At 35.3% G+C, this 16,982-nt stretch overlaps 2 protein-coding genes across 5 annotated transcripts; both read right to left on the reverse strand.

The window, feature by feature from the left end:
• Positions 1 to 251: 251 nt before the first annotated feature.
• On the reverse strand, positions 252 to 10,206 carry LOC114521315. 3 transcript variants are annotated; one of them, XM_028541715.1, is made up of 27 exons: positions 9,782 to 10,206; positions 9,536 to 9,566; positions 9,196 to 9,312; positions 8,890 to 9,007; positions 8,705 to 8,770; positions 8,205 to 8,270; positions 7,040 to 7,181; positions 6,933 to 6,972; positions 6,780 to 6,856; positions 6,574 to 6,647; positions 6,168 to 6,278; positions 5,965 to 6,011; positions 5,634 to 5,838; positions 5,393 to 5,454; positions 5,014 to 5,073; positions 4,606 to 4,717; positions 4,475 to 4,522; positions 4,137 to 4,250; positions 3,847 to 3,897; positions 3,228 to 3,722; positions 2,798 to 2,920; positions 2,587 to 2,704; positions 2,281 to 2,431; positions 1,902 to 1,964; positions 1,641 to 1,713; positions 1,106 to 1,159; positions 252 to 941 (listed from the first exon to the last, which is right to left on the reverse strand). In XM_028541715.1, the coding sequence occupies exons 1-27, from the start codon at positions 10,086 to 10,088 to the stop codon at positions 780 to 782; spliced, it is 3,087 nt and encodes a 1,028-aa protein (XP_028397516.1). In that variant the 5' UTR covers positions 10,089 to 10,206; the 3' UTR covers positions 252 to 779. The 3 variants fall into 3 exon arrangements, with proteins under 3 accessions (XP_028397516.1, XP_028397517.1, XP_028397518.1); XM_028541716.1 differs by lacking the exons at positions 252 to 941; positions 1,106 to 1,159; positions 1,641 to 1,713; positions 1,902 to 1,964 and having other exon boundaries at positions 2,284 to 2,431; positions 2,573 to 2,704; XM_028541717.1 differs by lacking the exons at positions 252 to 941; positions 1,106 to 1,159; positions 1,641 to 1,713; positions 1,902 to 1,964; positions 2,281 to 2,431 and having other exon boundaries at positions 2,612 to 2,704; positions 2,798 to 2,862.
• Positions 10,207 to 10,271: 65 nt separating this feature from the next.
• Positions 10,272 to 16,960, reverse strand: LOC114521316. Of its 2 annotated transcripts, XM_028541718.1 has the most exons (12): positions 16,803 to 16,960; positions 15,756 to 15,795; positions 14,965 to 15,195; positions 13,995 to 14,240; positions 13,187 to 13,677; positions 12,944 to 13,072; positions 12,297 to 12,439; positions 11,948 to 12,133; positions 11,705 to 11,812; positions 11,454 to 11,539; positions 11,291 to 11,379; positions 10,272 to 10,942 (listed from the first exon to the last, which is right to left on the reverse strand). In XM_028541718.1, exons 2-8 carry the CDS (start codon positions 15,772 to 15,774, stop codon positions 12,049 to 12,051), a joined length of 1,344 nt encoding a protein of 447 aa, XP_028397519.1. In that variant the 5' UTR covers positions 15,775 to 15,795; positions 16,803 to 16,960; the 3' UTR covers positions 10,272 to 10,942; positions 11,291 to 11,379; positions 11,454 to 11,539; positions 11,705 to 11,812; positions 11,948 to 12,048. The 2 variants fall into 2 exon arrangements, with proteins under 2 accessions (XP_028397519.1, XP_028397520.1); XM_028541719.1 differs by lacking the exons at positions 10,272 to 10,942; positions 11,291 to 11,379; positions 11,454 to 11,539; positions 11,705 to 11,812; positions 11,948 to 12,133 and adding an exon at positions 12,568 to 12,714 and having other exon boundaries at positions 12,353 to 12,439.
• Between the last annotated feature and the right edge of the window lie 22 nt (positions 16,961 to 16,982).

The following is a 16,982-nucleotide window of genomic DNA, read 5'->3' on the forward strand; positions in this document are numbered from 1 at the left end:
CTTTGCACTAAGCACAAGTTAGCATTAAGTTATGCATTTTGTTTTGGACTGTCCAGTTGTTAACTTTATTATATATACTTCCTGCTACTGGGCAATTGTCGACGAATTTCCAACGCTCGGCCCGAAATGGCAACAAATAACTAAATTCGGATACGCATGCATTCATTTAATCGAACACACTGTTTTTATGTCTGTAAGGAAACTTCTTATCCAATTAATAATCGTTTGATGAACATATATTAGACAACTTCTGAGTCAAGGTGTGATCAATAAGATGGAATTTATGATTTTTCTAAATCTTAACTAAAAAACTCCCACTGCATGCTTTCCCAGTTTTGCCAGTTTCACAAAGTATATACGGTGCGATAAAGAATCTCGGACTGTTTTCTTCAATTCACCTACTGTATGATAGACCTGTTGTTAGACGCCGTCCACACGTATCTGGATTCGTTTGTGTTCGCAAATATTTTGTTGCGGTTACGCTTAGCGTACACATGTATCTGGCGTAAACGCAGACCCTACCCGCAAGCTTACCAAACGCTTATGTCGATTTAAACTGGAATATAATTGCATTTTTCCCTTTATTCAATTAAACATCGCAATCATGGTTTTGAATACGTTTTATGCATTGTTAAAATATAGACTTTTACTCATTTGAGTGACATTCCTAGACGAACAAGATCATATGGTTTTCATATTTTCATAAAAAACAAAATGGTTGCAGCTGTGTTCACATGCACCGAAGGCCTAACTGGCGTCATAATAGCTGAAAATTTTGATCATCTACATAGAAAAGATAGTTCATCTACAGAGGATTCTTTGCTTTCCAGTCGAGTTCTTTTTCTTGCTAATAAAGGCTTCATTGCAGACTGAATACTTTTAAATAAGTTTGGGAATAGAATTTCTTGATTTGCTAGTAATTGTTTAACTCGATGGCGTTCCTATAATGAATGAAGAAATATAATACGACATGATATAAGCCAGTTATTAAAAACTATTTTGTGATACCTCACAATACAACAATAAGGGATTTAACATTAGGCAAAAAACACAAAGGACATGTATAGGACTTTATAACTGCAGATAGGTTATAAAATATTCCAACCTTCGGCGCTTCAAAACAAGCCGGGCAGTTTTCAGTGATTACTGGCAGCTTAAACTAGAAAATATAAATAACCATTGTTTACAACGACGGTGTTTTCATAGCGCAGACACTTTTGAAATACAGAGTGTTCGCACTGTACGTATGCCTATAGTGTATTATTGCCTACAAAATGAATGGATTTATGAAAATATCCGGCTTGACAAGCAATGGTAATAAACGGAAGGTATTACGCGGAACAGGATGTTCATATAACTAAATAAACAAATATCTTTATTCCTTCGTGAGAAACAGTATGATTTTAAAACAATAAATAATCCAGTTACATATTTGGCGAATTCACTTAAATTTGATGCTGTGTTTGACCAACAACAACTCGTTTTAACCAACTTTTCGACATAGCAAATTACTGTGGGGCGTCATACTCCCCACCCCTCCGGTCGCCACGCCCTTGGCTATGTAACTCTACAATCCTTCCTTTTCGATAATACTTCATGTTAGTCTGCTATATTACAGTAAATATCTATTTGTTATGCACCTTTTCTGCAAAGTCACGTAAATCTTTCTCTCTTACGTATGTCATAGGACGAATAACTCTCAGATCATTCTCACTAAAAAGTGCAAGATTGACAAAAATACATTTATAACGGTTTTTAAACATTTCTGTAATTCTGTCCTGATAAACTATGCATGCATATTTTATCCAACATTTTTAACGGCGCTTTTCAATTCTTACATTGATATCGAGCCATATCTTGTCGGTTTTCGTTTGTAAATCAAGGAAGGAAATATTGGTTACCTTACAAAATAGTTTGCCTTCATTGTTCTCAGCAGTCCATTATGAAACACAGACATTAAGAAGCTGTTTAAATAGAAAATTCATTAATACCTGCTCAAATGGTAAAAACCCGCTAAAACAGGCGAAGGTCTCCCTAAATTGCACGCTGCAACCACCGCCCCCTCTCCCGCACTAGCTTCGCCTCCAACGAGTAAATTTTTTTGGCCCCTCGTTCAACTGAAGACTAAGTTAATATTCCTCAAAACGATCAGACGTGGGGAATGCAACATGAAGTTCCCGGGATGATATTTTTAGATCTGCACGCATAATAAATCTTTCCCGAAAGGGATTAAAATATGAATGCGTGGATGAAATCAGAAAATAATGAGACACTTCAAACCTTTCAGCGATATCATCCAGATGTTGACCAATAGCAAGTACATTATACCCGTGACGTCGTGCGCATGCGTACAGACGACCCCTCTTCATTCGGGAACAGAAGCTACAAATTGATTCACACACGGCCAGCTCCGAAGCTTGTTTAATAATTCCTAAATATACGAGTAGATGCTTTATCAAGATACAATGTTACCACGATATATAATAATAAATAAGGCTGGATATTCACTTGCAGAAAAATGGTTCGCTGGGGAAATATTTGCATAAATAGTTACAAGAACTTGGAAACGCGCCTTTGGCAACTTGCCTTGAACTTCATAAAAATATTCTATTCCAAGTTCTTTCATGTAACTCTTCAGTGGACTAGGATCGTAAGCTGCTGAACCTGGGTCAACCGTCGCCGCTCCTATATGGAAATTTACCCCCTAAAATAATCAAAAATAGAAACGTTTGAAATGTCATAAATTTGTTTATTTTAATGGATTTAATAACACTCTTTTGTGATCTCATTACTTTACCTTAGTTTTGGCATAAAACTGATATTGATGAAGAGTATGCAACATCGAAAGAGAATCTTTCCCGCCTGAAACGCAGACAAGTAGACGGTCACCATCTTCGATCATGTTAAATTCCTCAATTGCCTTGGAAGCAAAAAATGAACGATAATAAGCATGCTGTTGAACGGTGAAATTTTGTGTGGATATTTTGGGTCGGCTACAAAATCCATAATCTGAGGCAGTGCACTATAAGTAAGTAGTCGGAGGGGAGATGACAAATAAAAAGAGACATCAATCTAAAACAACCAGCATCCTCGCATCTGATAGCGACCATGATTTAGTTGGTATTAAGCTTCGCAGTTTGACTCTTTAGCCAGATCAGCTGGATCACAGAGTTAATTTCTGTTGGGGTTTCTGATTTGTCCAAAATCTTTATTTTGCCTGCACTGACCTTAACTGTGAGGTTGAACACGTGACGTGGAGGATTATAAAACTTCACTTGTAAATTATGAAAGCAATGTTCAGTCTTCTCATTTTCAGCTGAGTCGCTCACATCCTTATCATCATGACGACTTTCCAATATTTCACGATTATTCACCAATGAATTGCACGCGCTATTTTCTGGCGTTAAATTGCTTTCCTCCGACTTAACTCTCTCTTTGTCGTGTTTCCCTTTATATATGTCAACCACATTCTTACAATCTGAACAATTTTCACGTTCGCATTCCGTATTTTCCAATACTTCATCAATATGTTTTGATATGTTGTTTGAGGCTCCCATTTCCCCGTGATAACAGCGACGTCGTGGTGAAAATGGGGGTATCTTTGGATAGCCATGACGTGTTTCTTCCCGAAGAAATGCGTAAGCCTCACTGGGTAGCAAGAACCATCGTAACCTTTCAGCATCCCCTAATAACAACGATTGATCGTTCGGTGTATTCTGCCCCTGTAATAACAATGAACGAATATTTTAATAACATGAATACTCTATTTTGATGTCTTTTGAAATTTTTAAAAAATCTACAGTAAAATGGATCCTAGAGAATAATAAACAATTAAGTCGCACAAACCTTAACAACCGCGGCTTTCTTAAAAATTTCCATTGCAGTAGTCAAACATTCCTGTGAAGACAAATTGATTAGTACTATATACCTGGCCTTGGATTAGATTCCAATTTCCTTGCATATTTATGGAACAGGTAGGAACATCATTACAGAAACATTCACTAGAGATGACATTTACTGCATGACGAAGGGATTGAAAGTAAAATCAAGTGAAAGGAAGAACTACAATCATTCAGAAGCGTCGGGGTTCGGATGCACTTAGTTAAGAAGTTTGCAGTACGATATAAATAACGTACCTGGTAGTTTGGTGCATAGTTTTCATTTTCTGTAATAGTAGTAACGTTCTCGGGGTATTTCATTTCTCCTGATGAATATGAAATTGAGCCAAGCCATTTACGATCTTTGAAGATCTAGAACAACGGGTCAATCATCGATACAATGTTTACTTTAAGTTGCCGTACGTATCTTTGAAACTTTTATTTAAAACAGATTGGTTTTCTCAAAAGGTCATCTCAATTATTCGCTTGAAGCTCGGTGGATATCACTGAATAAACTCGACTTCTGTCCTCTTAGTTCTTATTCGGCGATATTCTTCGTGGCTTCAGCAAATAATTAGTAAACAGCGTTCACTTACCTGATGTTGACGATGGCGCCATTCGCCAGTTTCGGGGTTGAACGTGTACTGAAAATGGAAGTAAAAAAATATTACTATTTTAGCCTATGGTACTGGATTAATTGCAAGAACAGGCAGACAATCTAATGTACCTTAGGCAAGAGTTTCCAACCATGTTCTGCGACTAAAACAATACTCTCCAAGATAAATAAAGCTTCTTCTTTTTTCATAAAATAAGGAAGATTAATTCTGGTGAAACCTGGCCTGCAATTAAATATACGAGAATGTTTTAACATGAGTGAGAAAACTTTGTGAGAAGAATGGAAAAGCATCACAATTGATAAATAAAAATACCAAAATACCCGTGTATTTACACGATTGCAAAGATATGGAAGTCTTTGAGATGGCCTAAATCAAGCCCAGCCCCCCTCCCGCACTTCCACGTTTCCAGACGAGATACAAGAAAGTGCGAGAGCCTTGCTAGAGCAAACTTGGGTGGATATTGATATTTTTCTCTAAATACTGTGACCAGGTTACTGTAACCAGAATATTGTAGTTACCTGACTAATTCCCTCTCAGAGTATTCTCCGTATCTGCGTAAATGAACTCTGTCCAAGCGACTGTAAATAAACAACATGACAACAGACTAAGGTTCGTGCAGAATGTATTATTGGAAGGTTAACTAGAATAAGAAAAACTGCCGAGCTAAATTTCACCACGATTAACATGGAAGAACTGACGCAACATGATTGTAATTTTCAAATTACCGGCTGTAAGCTCACACCGTCATCACTGGTAAAACTATTAACCTTAATATTACATAATATATGTAGTCCTTCAGTAAAACTACTGGCTTAAATCACGATTGGTAACTAGTTCTTACACAATACATCTTGATACATTACATAGAGCCACTGGGCATCCTAGTTACAATTATACCTGTCTTCCAATAATGCCGATTCAATTTCATTCGCTAATTTCTCATCAATACCAAGCAGATCCTACAAAGACAATACATCACACTCCAATTTATATGAATGAATATATATTATTGTTGCATGTTTATCTCGGGAATCTTCGTTTTTTGCAGTAGTGTAAGATAATTAAAGGATGGTTTGACTGTACAAAGTCACAAACCATTTTAAACCAATAAAACTTACAAAGACAAAAATTAGAATACCTGAGCATACGGTCCAGCACAAGCACATCCTCCACGTGACTGAATTCCAAAAAGATCATTTAACAAAGATGACACAAAGTTGTGGTGTAGAAACAAACCACTTTCTTCATGTTTGATTAAAAACGAAAAAACAGGAAGTCGAGGGGTATCATAATTCCCAAGTATTATCAATTTATTGCATCTCGAGAACACATCATTTGCAAGCCTGAAAAAGTTATAAATTAAAGTAGCTATTCACGTGACGAGGTATTATTATACGAGATATTCACGTGAGCGATTTACGAAGTGGGGTTCATTGTCTTGATGTAAACACAGTACAAGAATTTCTTACTTTAGAAAGTCGTTTTCTATTTTCATGATATATTCATGACGAACAGCCTGAAACAAAATATCTAAAGTTGCAGGACATGATCGAATATCAGGAAGTTTTACAACTACAAAAAAATATTGGTCAAAGAAGATCGTGTATTTTAGAGCTAACTAGGATTTAACTATTTCGAGTCTCACAATCTGCCGAAGCGTGGCAGAAATTACCTCTTTTAACTGAAAAACTAATCCTGCACGGATAGATTCTACAATAGCTGGCGTTCCCCCTTCTTCGCGCATTTCAATTTCTTTTAAATAGCGATGAGAATTGTGCGTTACCTGTATGGAGACCAAATTATTATTATTTATCAAAAAGCATTAGTAATGAGTGAAAAAGGCTGCATCAGAGTGTGTGCCCAGCACGAGTGCCCAAAGTCAAAACTGGTTGGTAAAACACGCTTGTTTAATACTACGTCTGGAGGTAGAACCCGCGTTCTTGGGCACCGAGCTTAATTTTATTTGGAAGCGTCGTGTTCAACCTAGGCGCAAAAAGTGATAGGCTGGACACGAGTGCCGGGCACCCTAAGCCTTCCCGTAACAAAAATAAAAGCTCACAAGAAGTACTGGTACTTACGAAGAACACAGATCCACCGCCACAATTTGAGGGAACAGTATTCTGAAACAGGTTTTTCTTTGCTATAAGTATGCCTGGAAATAAAAACGTCTTTTTTCCAGAAAAAGAAAATTGGAACGTATACACCGCAATGTTGCGGTAAACAGCACATTTTTGAAAATTTGTATATGATGCTATGAAATTGTATAAATTTACGGCAGACAAACCTGGTGTACCTACTCCGCCAACAAATTTATGTGGTGAAAGAAATACTGCATCTTTGTACACAAGACTTGAATCCTCGCTAAAAATTTACATGGAAACAAACGAGATTTACGATACGAATGGATATTGAATACGTTCAACACAGATCTAGGTACCTGGTCACAACTGGATTCATGTTTATTTCGGTGTACGGTCCTAATTAACAAATTATAATCAGAGATTTAAATTATCCAAAATCTGCAGTGAATAATTATGAATATACCTGCAGTTGCGTAATCCCAAACAGCCAGTGCACCATAACGATGCAAACAAGCAGATACTTTATTTGTATCTGTAAGAATACCAGTGATATTAGAAGCAGCAGAGAAACAGCCAATTAACTGTTTATCATCCTTTGAGTGCAACTGCAAAATCAAGAAATAAAGGAAAAGAAAAACGTTAGCTCTCCTAAGATTAATTCCTAAACTACATTATTTCAAAAACTAGAAATCGTATACCCATAATGAATTTGGGCTAGTAGGGTACTTCGCACATGAAATCGCGTTAATTCTTCATGAAATATCACAATACCTTAAATCGCTTGTACAAATATATAATTGATGACAGATTGCACCAGCAAAAATCTAAGCGATTATTGCCGAGATTTTATGCGAGACTTTTTGGATTTGAGGGATGTGAACGAGTCGTGAATAGCAAACGTTCAGGGCCCGGTTGTTCAAAGCTAGGTTAGCGCTAACATTGGGTTAAATCTTATTCCGCTGTTTTAGTTTACGTGTTTCTACACCGCCGCTTGTTTCAAAACTTTACAAAATAAGATTTCTATTAAACCAGAAAATACCCATGGTAAAAATATTCAACTTTTATGAACAAGTGATGAAAAAAATTGATAAAAAATTGCGTTAACCCTGGGTTAAGTTAACCGGCTTTTGAACAACCGGCCCCAGAAGGTCACATTTATAAACTGTTTCTTTATTACACCTGTTACTGATTAACATCTATCATAATAAGAAAATCTCACTTGAATTCTCAACAAGAAACGCCTATGCGACGCGGCATATTTATTGTCTACATTTTATTATTTTTTTCATGCAGTGATAACAGTAAAAGAAAATAATAATTTTGAAATTCTGTTTAAGATATAACTGTTTCAAATGCGCACGAGTCTGGCTAAATTCTCCGAAATTACCAAACAGGTTTTAAGAAAGATATCAAATATGCTTAGCCCGGTAGATTACAGTATATTCCGAGTGTATCAAAGTATCTGACAAGAATTTTAGATAAATATGAACCGATATTCTTCAAGGTTATTGGATTAAAAATTGTTGCCAAGAGGAACATAACATCAAATGAAATAAGTTTCAAACTTTTTTTCAACCACAACCACAACCGTTTCTTGTTTATCATGGAACAGTCATTCTTAGAATTACCTTCAACATTTCTTCAAGATGGTCAACATCAACATTCCCATCTCTTGCTTCACGTATCCAGACGATCTGTTGAATCATTTCTGTTAACTAGGTTTATATCCCCTACATCTTGTTTGACATTCTATCACTTCTTAACATACGCTGTTTTCAACCTAAATCCCATTACTCTATACTTGCTGGTTTGAAGGGTTAGGAGCAAGATTAGGTTTTCAGAGGTGGGCAAAGAAATAGCAGTTAACCCAAGAAAGCACAGACTTGCCAAACATAAAGTTGCACGATCATATACAAGTGACACTTAACTTAGTTCGCTTAACAGTAGACAACACTTTAGTTAATTTGAACATGTTCATTACTGTAGATTGCAAATGTTACCAATTCTTGGGTGGAATGTTCAATATTCGTCCGTACATTTTTGGTCTTAAAGAATGTGATGACCGTGGTGATATGTATATAACTACAAGCTCATTGTATAGTACTGTACTAATACAAATAACTATTACCTCACTTCCAATTTCTTTCCAGGGTAAAATGTTAGAATGATGTTCAAATGGGCCAACAAACACGATCTACAGTATATAAAAGAAAGTTTTAACAAAAACTGCAAAACTGGAATATAGTCAAATACAAATATTTGGTAGACATCTTTGTTGCTATCAGGTTAGGCATTTTGCTTATTAGAACGTACAGGCGCTGTCTTTATCTTCAGAGCGTGAATAAATTTATGAACAGCTGCGGTTGTACCCGATCCAGCAAATATTACAGCATCATGTTCACTGGCATTCACTGCATTACGAATGATTGTTCTAAATAAAGACCATTCATCTCTTCAATCAGTTTGTCTATTTTAATTGCCTGAAAAATTTTATATTAACTATCGAATCTAACTGTTAAACATCCAAATGTAAAATTACTAACGGCCATCACACTCTAATTTCAAATATGTAGGTAACTTATAAATGTGATACTAAAGAATCATTGAAAATAACTTTACCTGGCTTCATGACGATATAAAGTTGTCTGCAGGGATGTAACAGTTGTTGTTGTGTGGGTATTACCATAACAATTCAAAACATTGTTTGTGATATAATCTTCAAGAAACTTTAAAGACCTTCAAAGCATCAAAATGAAAGCTTTTTTATGTGACATGCTTTACTGTATCATTTTCTAACATAGCATCTAAATCATATTTATCTAATGTAAGATCATTGAATTACATCAATATGGTCGGACACTATTGATTCATGATCAGTATGGACACCATTTAGTCATGATCAGGATGGACATTATTGAGTCATGATCAATGAGTAAAACTTTATCAAAAATTTACTTACTTGCTAGATGCCACATAATCAGAGTACACAACTAAACAAAATTAAATAGGTATAAGTGAGTAAGAGCAATGATATGCACACATTAAATATAAGTGCTATATTTACATCAGAATAACTGATGGATTGTAATAATGCATATGAAAGCACACTACTGACACACTTGTACTGTAAGTACATTAGATAAAATAATGTAATAAAAGTTAAAAAATTAGAAAACAATCAAAACATTACTAGTGCCTGAACAACCTTTACGTTTCCCAAATGGTGTTGTAAATTCAAATTCTCTGCCCAAGCAGTTTCTTTCTATGTAGTCACATAATTTTCCACATTCGTCCTGGCTTTGTACATTTGTAGTTGAGTTTATATAAGCCTTAGGAATATCACAGAACTTTCTATTACCCCAAGTACAAACTTCGTCCTTTGCATCCGCCATATTGGATTCTTCGTGATATACTTCATCTAAGCTAGTACTGTAGCCTGTGACAATTTGTTGCAGTCTGTTTACCAAAAGGAGTTTATAATTTTTATCCTTGACATCCCGGGCCTGTCGCATTCTGCTTTTGTCTTCCGAATTGTGTGTAAAGGGGATCGTGGTTTGATCGCCATGTACATCTATGCTTATAAAAGATAAAATTAGAACTAGACGAATTGAATCTTGATACTTTGCAAGAGTAGGTCTATTTGCCAAATAGACCAGTATTTGCCAGTAAAGACTCTTATATTCATTGTCCTTGGTTGCCATACCAAACACAAAGAGTCTTAAAACAACAATTTTTAATATTTTGACATAGTTTAGCACATAGTATATAAGTCTACGTTTGCAGAACTTTATTTCTTAATACAGTAGTTATTTACCTTGTAATTTGTGATTTTTATTATCTCCTTGTATGTATAAATTCTATCGCAATCAATGTAGCCCTCGGGCTACAATGGCTAATATCAGTTTTCATTTTAATAATATATAATATCGTTCTTAACTAAACGCACATATTTTTGATTTTATAACAAATATTTATTTCTTATATTTCATTATATGTATATATTAATGCTTACATAAGATGCTTATACAAGATTTGTTTCTCCCAACACCACGGCCAATCATACACTTAAAAACTAAATTATTCAAGACGTATTTAAGAAAATATGTTTAAAATAAAATTTGGTCAAATCGATGAGTTTCCGAAGTAAAAAAGGATACTGACCCATAATGTATATGTTGAAAATACCTTAATAAAGATATAAAAACTATATAGTTAGTTACTTTCCCAACGAGTATAAAATGTAGGGTAATGATCAAACATTCGTTTCCATCATTTAAACTTATGCATGTATTCGCTTCTGGAGCAATTCATATACAAATCACAATCGTCAGGTCGATTGCTTCGTTGCTTTGAATGCATCTGGAGTCTAAACAACAAACATAAATTGCCTTTATTATGAAAGAAAATATTATTTGCAAGAAATTTAGGTGATTGACCATGTTAATTAAAGATGGCTGCCACAAAAATGAATGGACTGAAAGTCTAAAACACAGAGAAGCTGAAACATTTTCTACAAAATATTTTTGTTGTAGGTTAACCGTAGGTTATCGATAAATATAATATAGGAAACTTTACTAAATTGTATAAAGAAAGATGTTTTTCTTCCCTGGTCCAAAAAACTCGCATGTATAGATATCAATTTGCATCGCAACTCGCGAGTGGCACGAATTAAAATTATATCGCATATGTAACATCACGTTAAGATGGAACTTACGCGTTCATTTGACGTTTCCTTCCTGAATGCAGGTACAGATCATCGTTCTGTAGTCCTTCTAAACTCTTTTTCATATCTTTGACGAGAAGCTATAGAATAAGGAGCATACGTTTAATAATAAGTTTTTTTATTTCATTATACCTTTATAGATTTTATGCCATACTTTGCAAAATTCGTCATCCTTCGTTAAAGACTCTTGAACTCTTTTGATTTCTTTTTCCAGACGCTCGCGTGCCGATTTTAAATCACCTGATTAACGGTAGAAATCGAGAAAATTGACATAACAACGAACATTTAGCTATAACTGGAAGTCAACTAAAGCACGAAACAATAAACGATACCTTTACTTTCATGCATGCAGAGAGTGTTCGCATGCAAAAAGGTTCAAAACTCAAACAAACTAAATTGTTTTACCAGTGTCAGCCAACTCGAGCGCTTCTCTTGTAGCTTTTGTAGTCAGAAGTCTATTTCGTTGCCGATCAACAGCCAAATTCGCAACTGCTGCAGAATATTCTGCCTCAGCTAGATTTTGAAATGATAACAAAACAAACTTCAAAAAGAAACAAACTGTAATAAAAAGGAAACTTGGAATCCGTTTTACAAAATAGACCAGCTTTGCTTATGATTTAAGGAAAATCATAATTACATACAACGAACCTGATCTGTCAACTGAAAAATCTGCTGCCGAATGCTTATAACAGGAGTCAATTAGACAGAAATATCTAATTGAACATTTCAGACAACTTGTTGTTGAAGAATCAGTGGCAGGCCCAAAAGTTTAGAGTAAGCAAAACGTCACGTTCCTCTTCGGATTCCATGTCACCAAGATGCACCTCCCATTTTCTATTAAGCAAAACATGAACTCATAAGATTTTTATCAACGTTGCTTACCATGCAGTTACTAGAGGTAAATTAAATCTTATTATTGCATGTTCTACTTTACAAAAAAAAAAGACAATTAATATTGTAATAAAGAAGAGAAGCCCGACAGAGCCAGTAGACGTACTGTTTCATAACATCACTCGTGTAACTTTGCTCAGTATGTATTTCATCAATGGTAACGCCGTCACATAGTTCCAAGTTCAATTTTATATTTTGACCAAGTGTGCTCACCAGTCCCCCGAAACAATGACCAAACGATTCCGAAATCTAAAACAAAACTTATCATTTAAAATAATTCTACAATGTAAATAAAACTGCATTGCGTGGCACAGGCACAAGCCTCCATGCAAACGTCAGCTGAAGAGATTTTCAGATTGTGAATAGAATTAAACCACCTGGCCGCAGGAAATTAGCCTTCCCCACGATGACGAATAAACCGCCATTTTGGGGGTACTTTTTAGCAAAACCGTAAGCGTATGACTTCGTAACGGCGACTGTCTTTGATTTTAGGATGGAGTTATTCTTCCAAAGGTCTGTTGATTCTAAAAAAATTGCTTTTCATGTTGATATATTTTTTTAAACACATTTAAGAAAATTGAAAGTACCCCAAAAACGTCATCGTGAGAAAGGCTCGCGCGAAGTTACACGAGAATTATGAATTGCTTGAATTATGACTATATGTAAAACAACACTTGAAAAGCACTCGTTTCTTAGTATAGTCAAGTGATGGAGAAGGTTTATTAGCCCAATTGAGAAGGGACTGAAGCTAACCTGTTCCTCGTTTTCAATGAAGTAATACATTCCATTTGCTGCATCACTGATGGCTTTCAACATGTCAGGATCATGATCTCGACCAAAGCCAAATGTGTACACTGAAGCATCAGTAATCTGCACCACATTCTATATGATAATATCAGCTGCTATGCGTCAAACATGTTATTGAAATGTCCTAACACTCTGAAATACAGCGCAGTGAAATGACTATAACTTGCAACCATTGTACAATAAATCTACCTTCTCCTTATTCTCTGCCTGATTGACTGCGCCTGTGGCTGTGGCAGGTTTTATTTTCTCTTCGGGCTGTTGCTCGGCGTTTTGCACCTGCAGTGGCTGTTGTAGGGCTTGTGCAGGTTGTTCCGAACTTTTATCGATTTCAGGTTGAACTTCGGTTTCCTCAGCTGGTTGAATATTTTGTGTATCCGGTGGTACAACATTTTGTTGTATATCAGATCGGTTTTGAACTTGTTGAACATTTGAAGTATTTGAAGATCTGAAAAGATTACGCATGTGGGAGAGGAAGGATCTTCTGGGTACATTAGGGACATTAGGCTGGTAAACATTTGGAATTGCTCTCGATGATGCTGAACCACGGGACGATACTGACGCGGTAACGTTACTCTGATATTGAATTAGAGTATCATGATCTTGCGTCTCACGGTCAGAGGCATTCAAATATTTCTTTGGATCTTTCATGGCTCGAATGATCCTGTCTTTAGCGGTGATTCCTTTAGTAGAAATATTAACAGAAGGTGAGAGTAAATTCAGCTTTTGTGTTATCGGTGTATTTTCAAAAGCAGATTTGAGGCGGAGAGAACGCGCGGTAGCAACAAAGTTGAAAAAAAAACGTTGCAGGAGAATGACTTAAAACTGGTTTAACACAAGCCAGGTTTGCAAGTTGCTGCAAAAGAAATAAATACATAAGAAAACGGACAACTTAAGACGATTCATCCGGATTCACACTTATCACTTATCCAGATTCGACTGTAAATATCCATTTTTATGTGACCGTCACTGACCAAACACTCGCTATTCCCGCACTTACCTTGATTAGCGAGGCCATCAGTAAACAACAGCACAGATGCCACATCATTTTTCACATTTCCTCTATCAAGAATTGAACAAAGCCCTTGTAATAAGCCACCACAGAGGTTAGTAGATGATGCAGATTGAATCGATTCGATTTTGTGCTTGGCATATGTCTTGTTGTTCTGGTTCATCGGCAGAAGATCAAAATCAACGGTAACATCAGTGTGATATGTAATTACACTTAACCGGTCTCTCTCCAATACTGTAATGATAAGAAAAAACAGATTAACTCAATCAATTCATCGTTTTTACAGACTAGTTTGTTAACGTTGGTGTGGAGCTAGGTTATTTTTTCTGATTTGAATAAGGTTAATGATAGCAGCCCAAGATAAGAGATAAGAGAATGACGTCAGTTACTGCAACAAACGCATATGAAGTACGTAATAGCGCTGGCGCAAAAGAAGAATATATTTAGTTTGTGGTGGTTTATAGTCAACGCGTCAAGGTTAAAGGATGAAACTGAATATCAGAAACGCGAAAATGAAATGATAAAAGATAAAATTCTAATAAGAATGAAACAATGAAAACACTTCAAAACAAAAACCAAAACAGAGATGAAGTGCTGAAATGGAGCAACCCTCTCGTTTGGTGTTTGGCCTGGGCGCGAGATTAACTCACGTAATTTATAAACGTAATTTATAAATTCAGAATAAAAATTCAGAATTCAGAAAACAACACATAAACATCATATTCATTGTTTACAATATGAAACATTATGTACAAGGTGTTTAGATTTAGAGATTCTGAAAATTGTCACTATATATTATTTGAATATAATTTTGTCGTACTTAGATCATGTCCAAAATTTATGGAAGCCTTTCAAACTGTACATGTTCTTTTCTGCTTAGATCAATATAAAACAGTCAAAGAGATAGGGAAGGTAAAATATATTTTTGTTTTTAAGAAAAACAAAATAGTGTACTTACAATTCTGAACTAAAAACTTAAGGGATTTCTTCACCAGAAATAATTTTTCACCTTGCATTGACCCACTTCTGTCAATCACAGCAACAATATCTAATGCAGGTCTTTTTGACTGCTCAGGCTCATAATTTGCAGCTTTTAAGGTTACCAAACCCCAACATTTTGACACACTGTCACATTTATAAGAAGGAAATTCTGCTGTACAAGATACAGTGATGTGGGACTGTTGAGTGTCTAATCAATGATGAAAAAGTTTGTTGTTAATTATAAAGCCGAAGGCTTCATGATGTTGATAATGACAAAAAGAGGTTTGATAATTCTTCATATCATGTGAAAACTTAATTCAATTATTGTTTTATCAATTACTTAAAAGAATGAACATTACAACTTTGTTCGCTTGAATTCATATTCCCGCTCCTTTGGGACGTCAATGCCATTGGTGTGACGTCAAACCTGGGATATGACTATTTATCACATGTTATGAATTAATAGCATGAAGAAAAAAGTCGTATCACACATTATGACGTCACATGTTGGACATGACAATTTCACACATGGGTATTATAGCCAATCAGAGGCTGTAAATTATTTTAAATAAATAATAATATCATTTATTCTCTCCTTCTACATACAAAACTTATAAATAAGTGTCAAGATGAGAAACTAAGTGTCCCAAATTAGGGCTCTTCAGAGGCAAATTCATGAAACATAATGATTGAACACTTGATTATAGTTTTTATATGATAGGAACATCATATAAACAAATAGCACAATGTCACGATGATAAATATTACCTTGTGTATTTGCAGCCATCAGTTTTGGACAAGATACCAACTGAATATAATCAATAATAAGTTAATAATAAATAATTGGGAGCAAATTGTTGAGACATGTTGTGGATGCAATCTCATATGATATGTATCAGAATGTATTAATTAGTTAGATATCCTGTATTAATTTTATTAAAAGGTAGCATATTGAAGTCTAAAATATTATCATACTGCACTTTATTTGGTAACATCTAATAGATGGGCACCACAAAGCGATCCCCAGGGTTGGCCATATTCAGGTGTTTACCACAAACACTAAACTACTGACAAGCTTTGTCTTTTATCTTTACTATCTTAGAGTGTTCTTCTTTTATCTTTACTATCTTAGAGTGTGCAACAATTTCAATAAAGCATAAAAGTTCGTCATAAAATTGTTTATATATTCAGCAGTGATTGCTCCTGGATTTAGTGATGTTTTTAGCAGTGGTTGCTCCTGGATTTAGTGGGAAAGTTAGCTTAGCAGTATGTATTTACATGGCAAACATAAACCGCGAAACACACCTACGGCAAAGCTAACTTTACTGGAAAGCTAAAAACATCAGCATTGCGTACAATCCAGGTTACAGTGATGAATATCGACGAGTTTGTGCAAATGCTTCGTGCGGTTTGGCGTTTGCTGTAAGTTCTCTAAAAACATGTAAACTACTATGATCTATATATTCTATGCCTATACTATTACGTATGACTCATAATGACTCCATCTTTATACTGTACTTTACAAAATGCCATTCAGCGATGAGCGATTTTCATGTTAATACGTAAGTTAAAATATTACTGTATAGTGCAACCAATTAGGACATGTTTAAAACTTTCTATCTAGATCGGAAAACGAAAACAAATTTTATACTGCATAGGCACAGCATAGTCATCCTGAAGATTTCTTGTAGTTGTCTGTTTTATAGTATCACCACCAGTACAAAATTTATACGTTTACTGTAAAAACTTAAACCGCACATGTGGTGTATAATTGTGGTGTAAAAATTGACACTACCTAAAAGTCCTGATACTTACCGGAATTTATTTTGTCAAAAACTTAAACATTTGGCAGCTTAATCCCGCGAGAAAATACGAAATGAATTTGCACTTGTGTTTTGTTTTTCTGAATATTTTAAATTGCGTAGATTCGTATAATTGTATTAGTTCAAATTGCGTAGGAGGCGGAAGAAGGAGGAGGCGGCAGCAGCTGAAAAG

Source organism: Dendronephthya gigantea, unplaced genomic scaffold (assembly GCF_004324835.1).
Source record: "Dendronephthya gigantea isolate DGI-Jeju-01 unplaced genomic scaffold, DenGig_1.0 000020F, whole genome shotgun sequence".
Lineage (NCBI taxonomy): Eukaryota > Metazoa > Cnidaria > Anthozoa > Malacalcyonacea > Nephtheidae > Dendronephthya > Dendronephthya gigantea.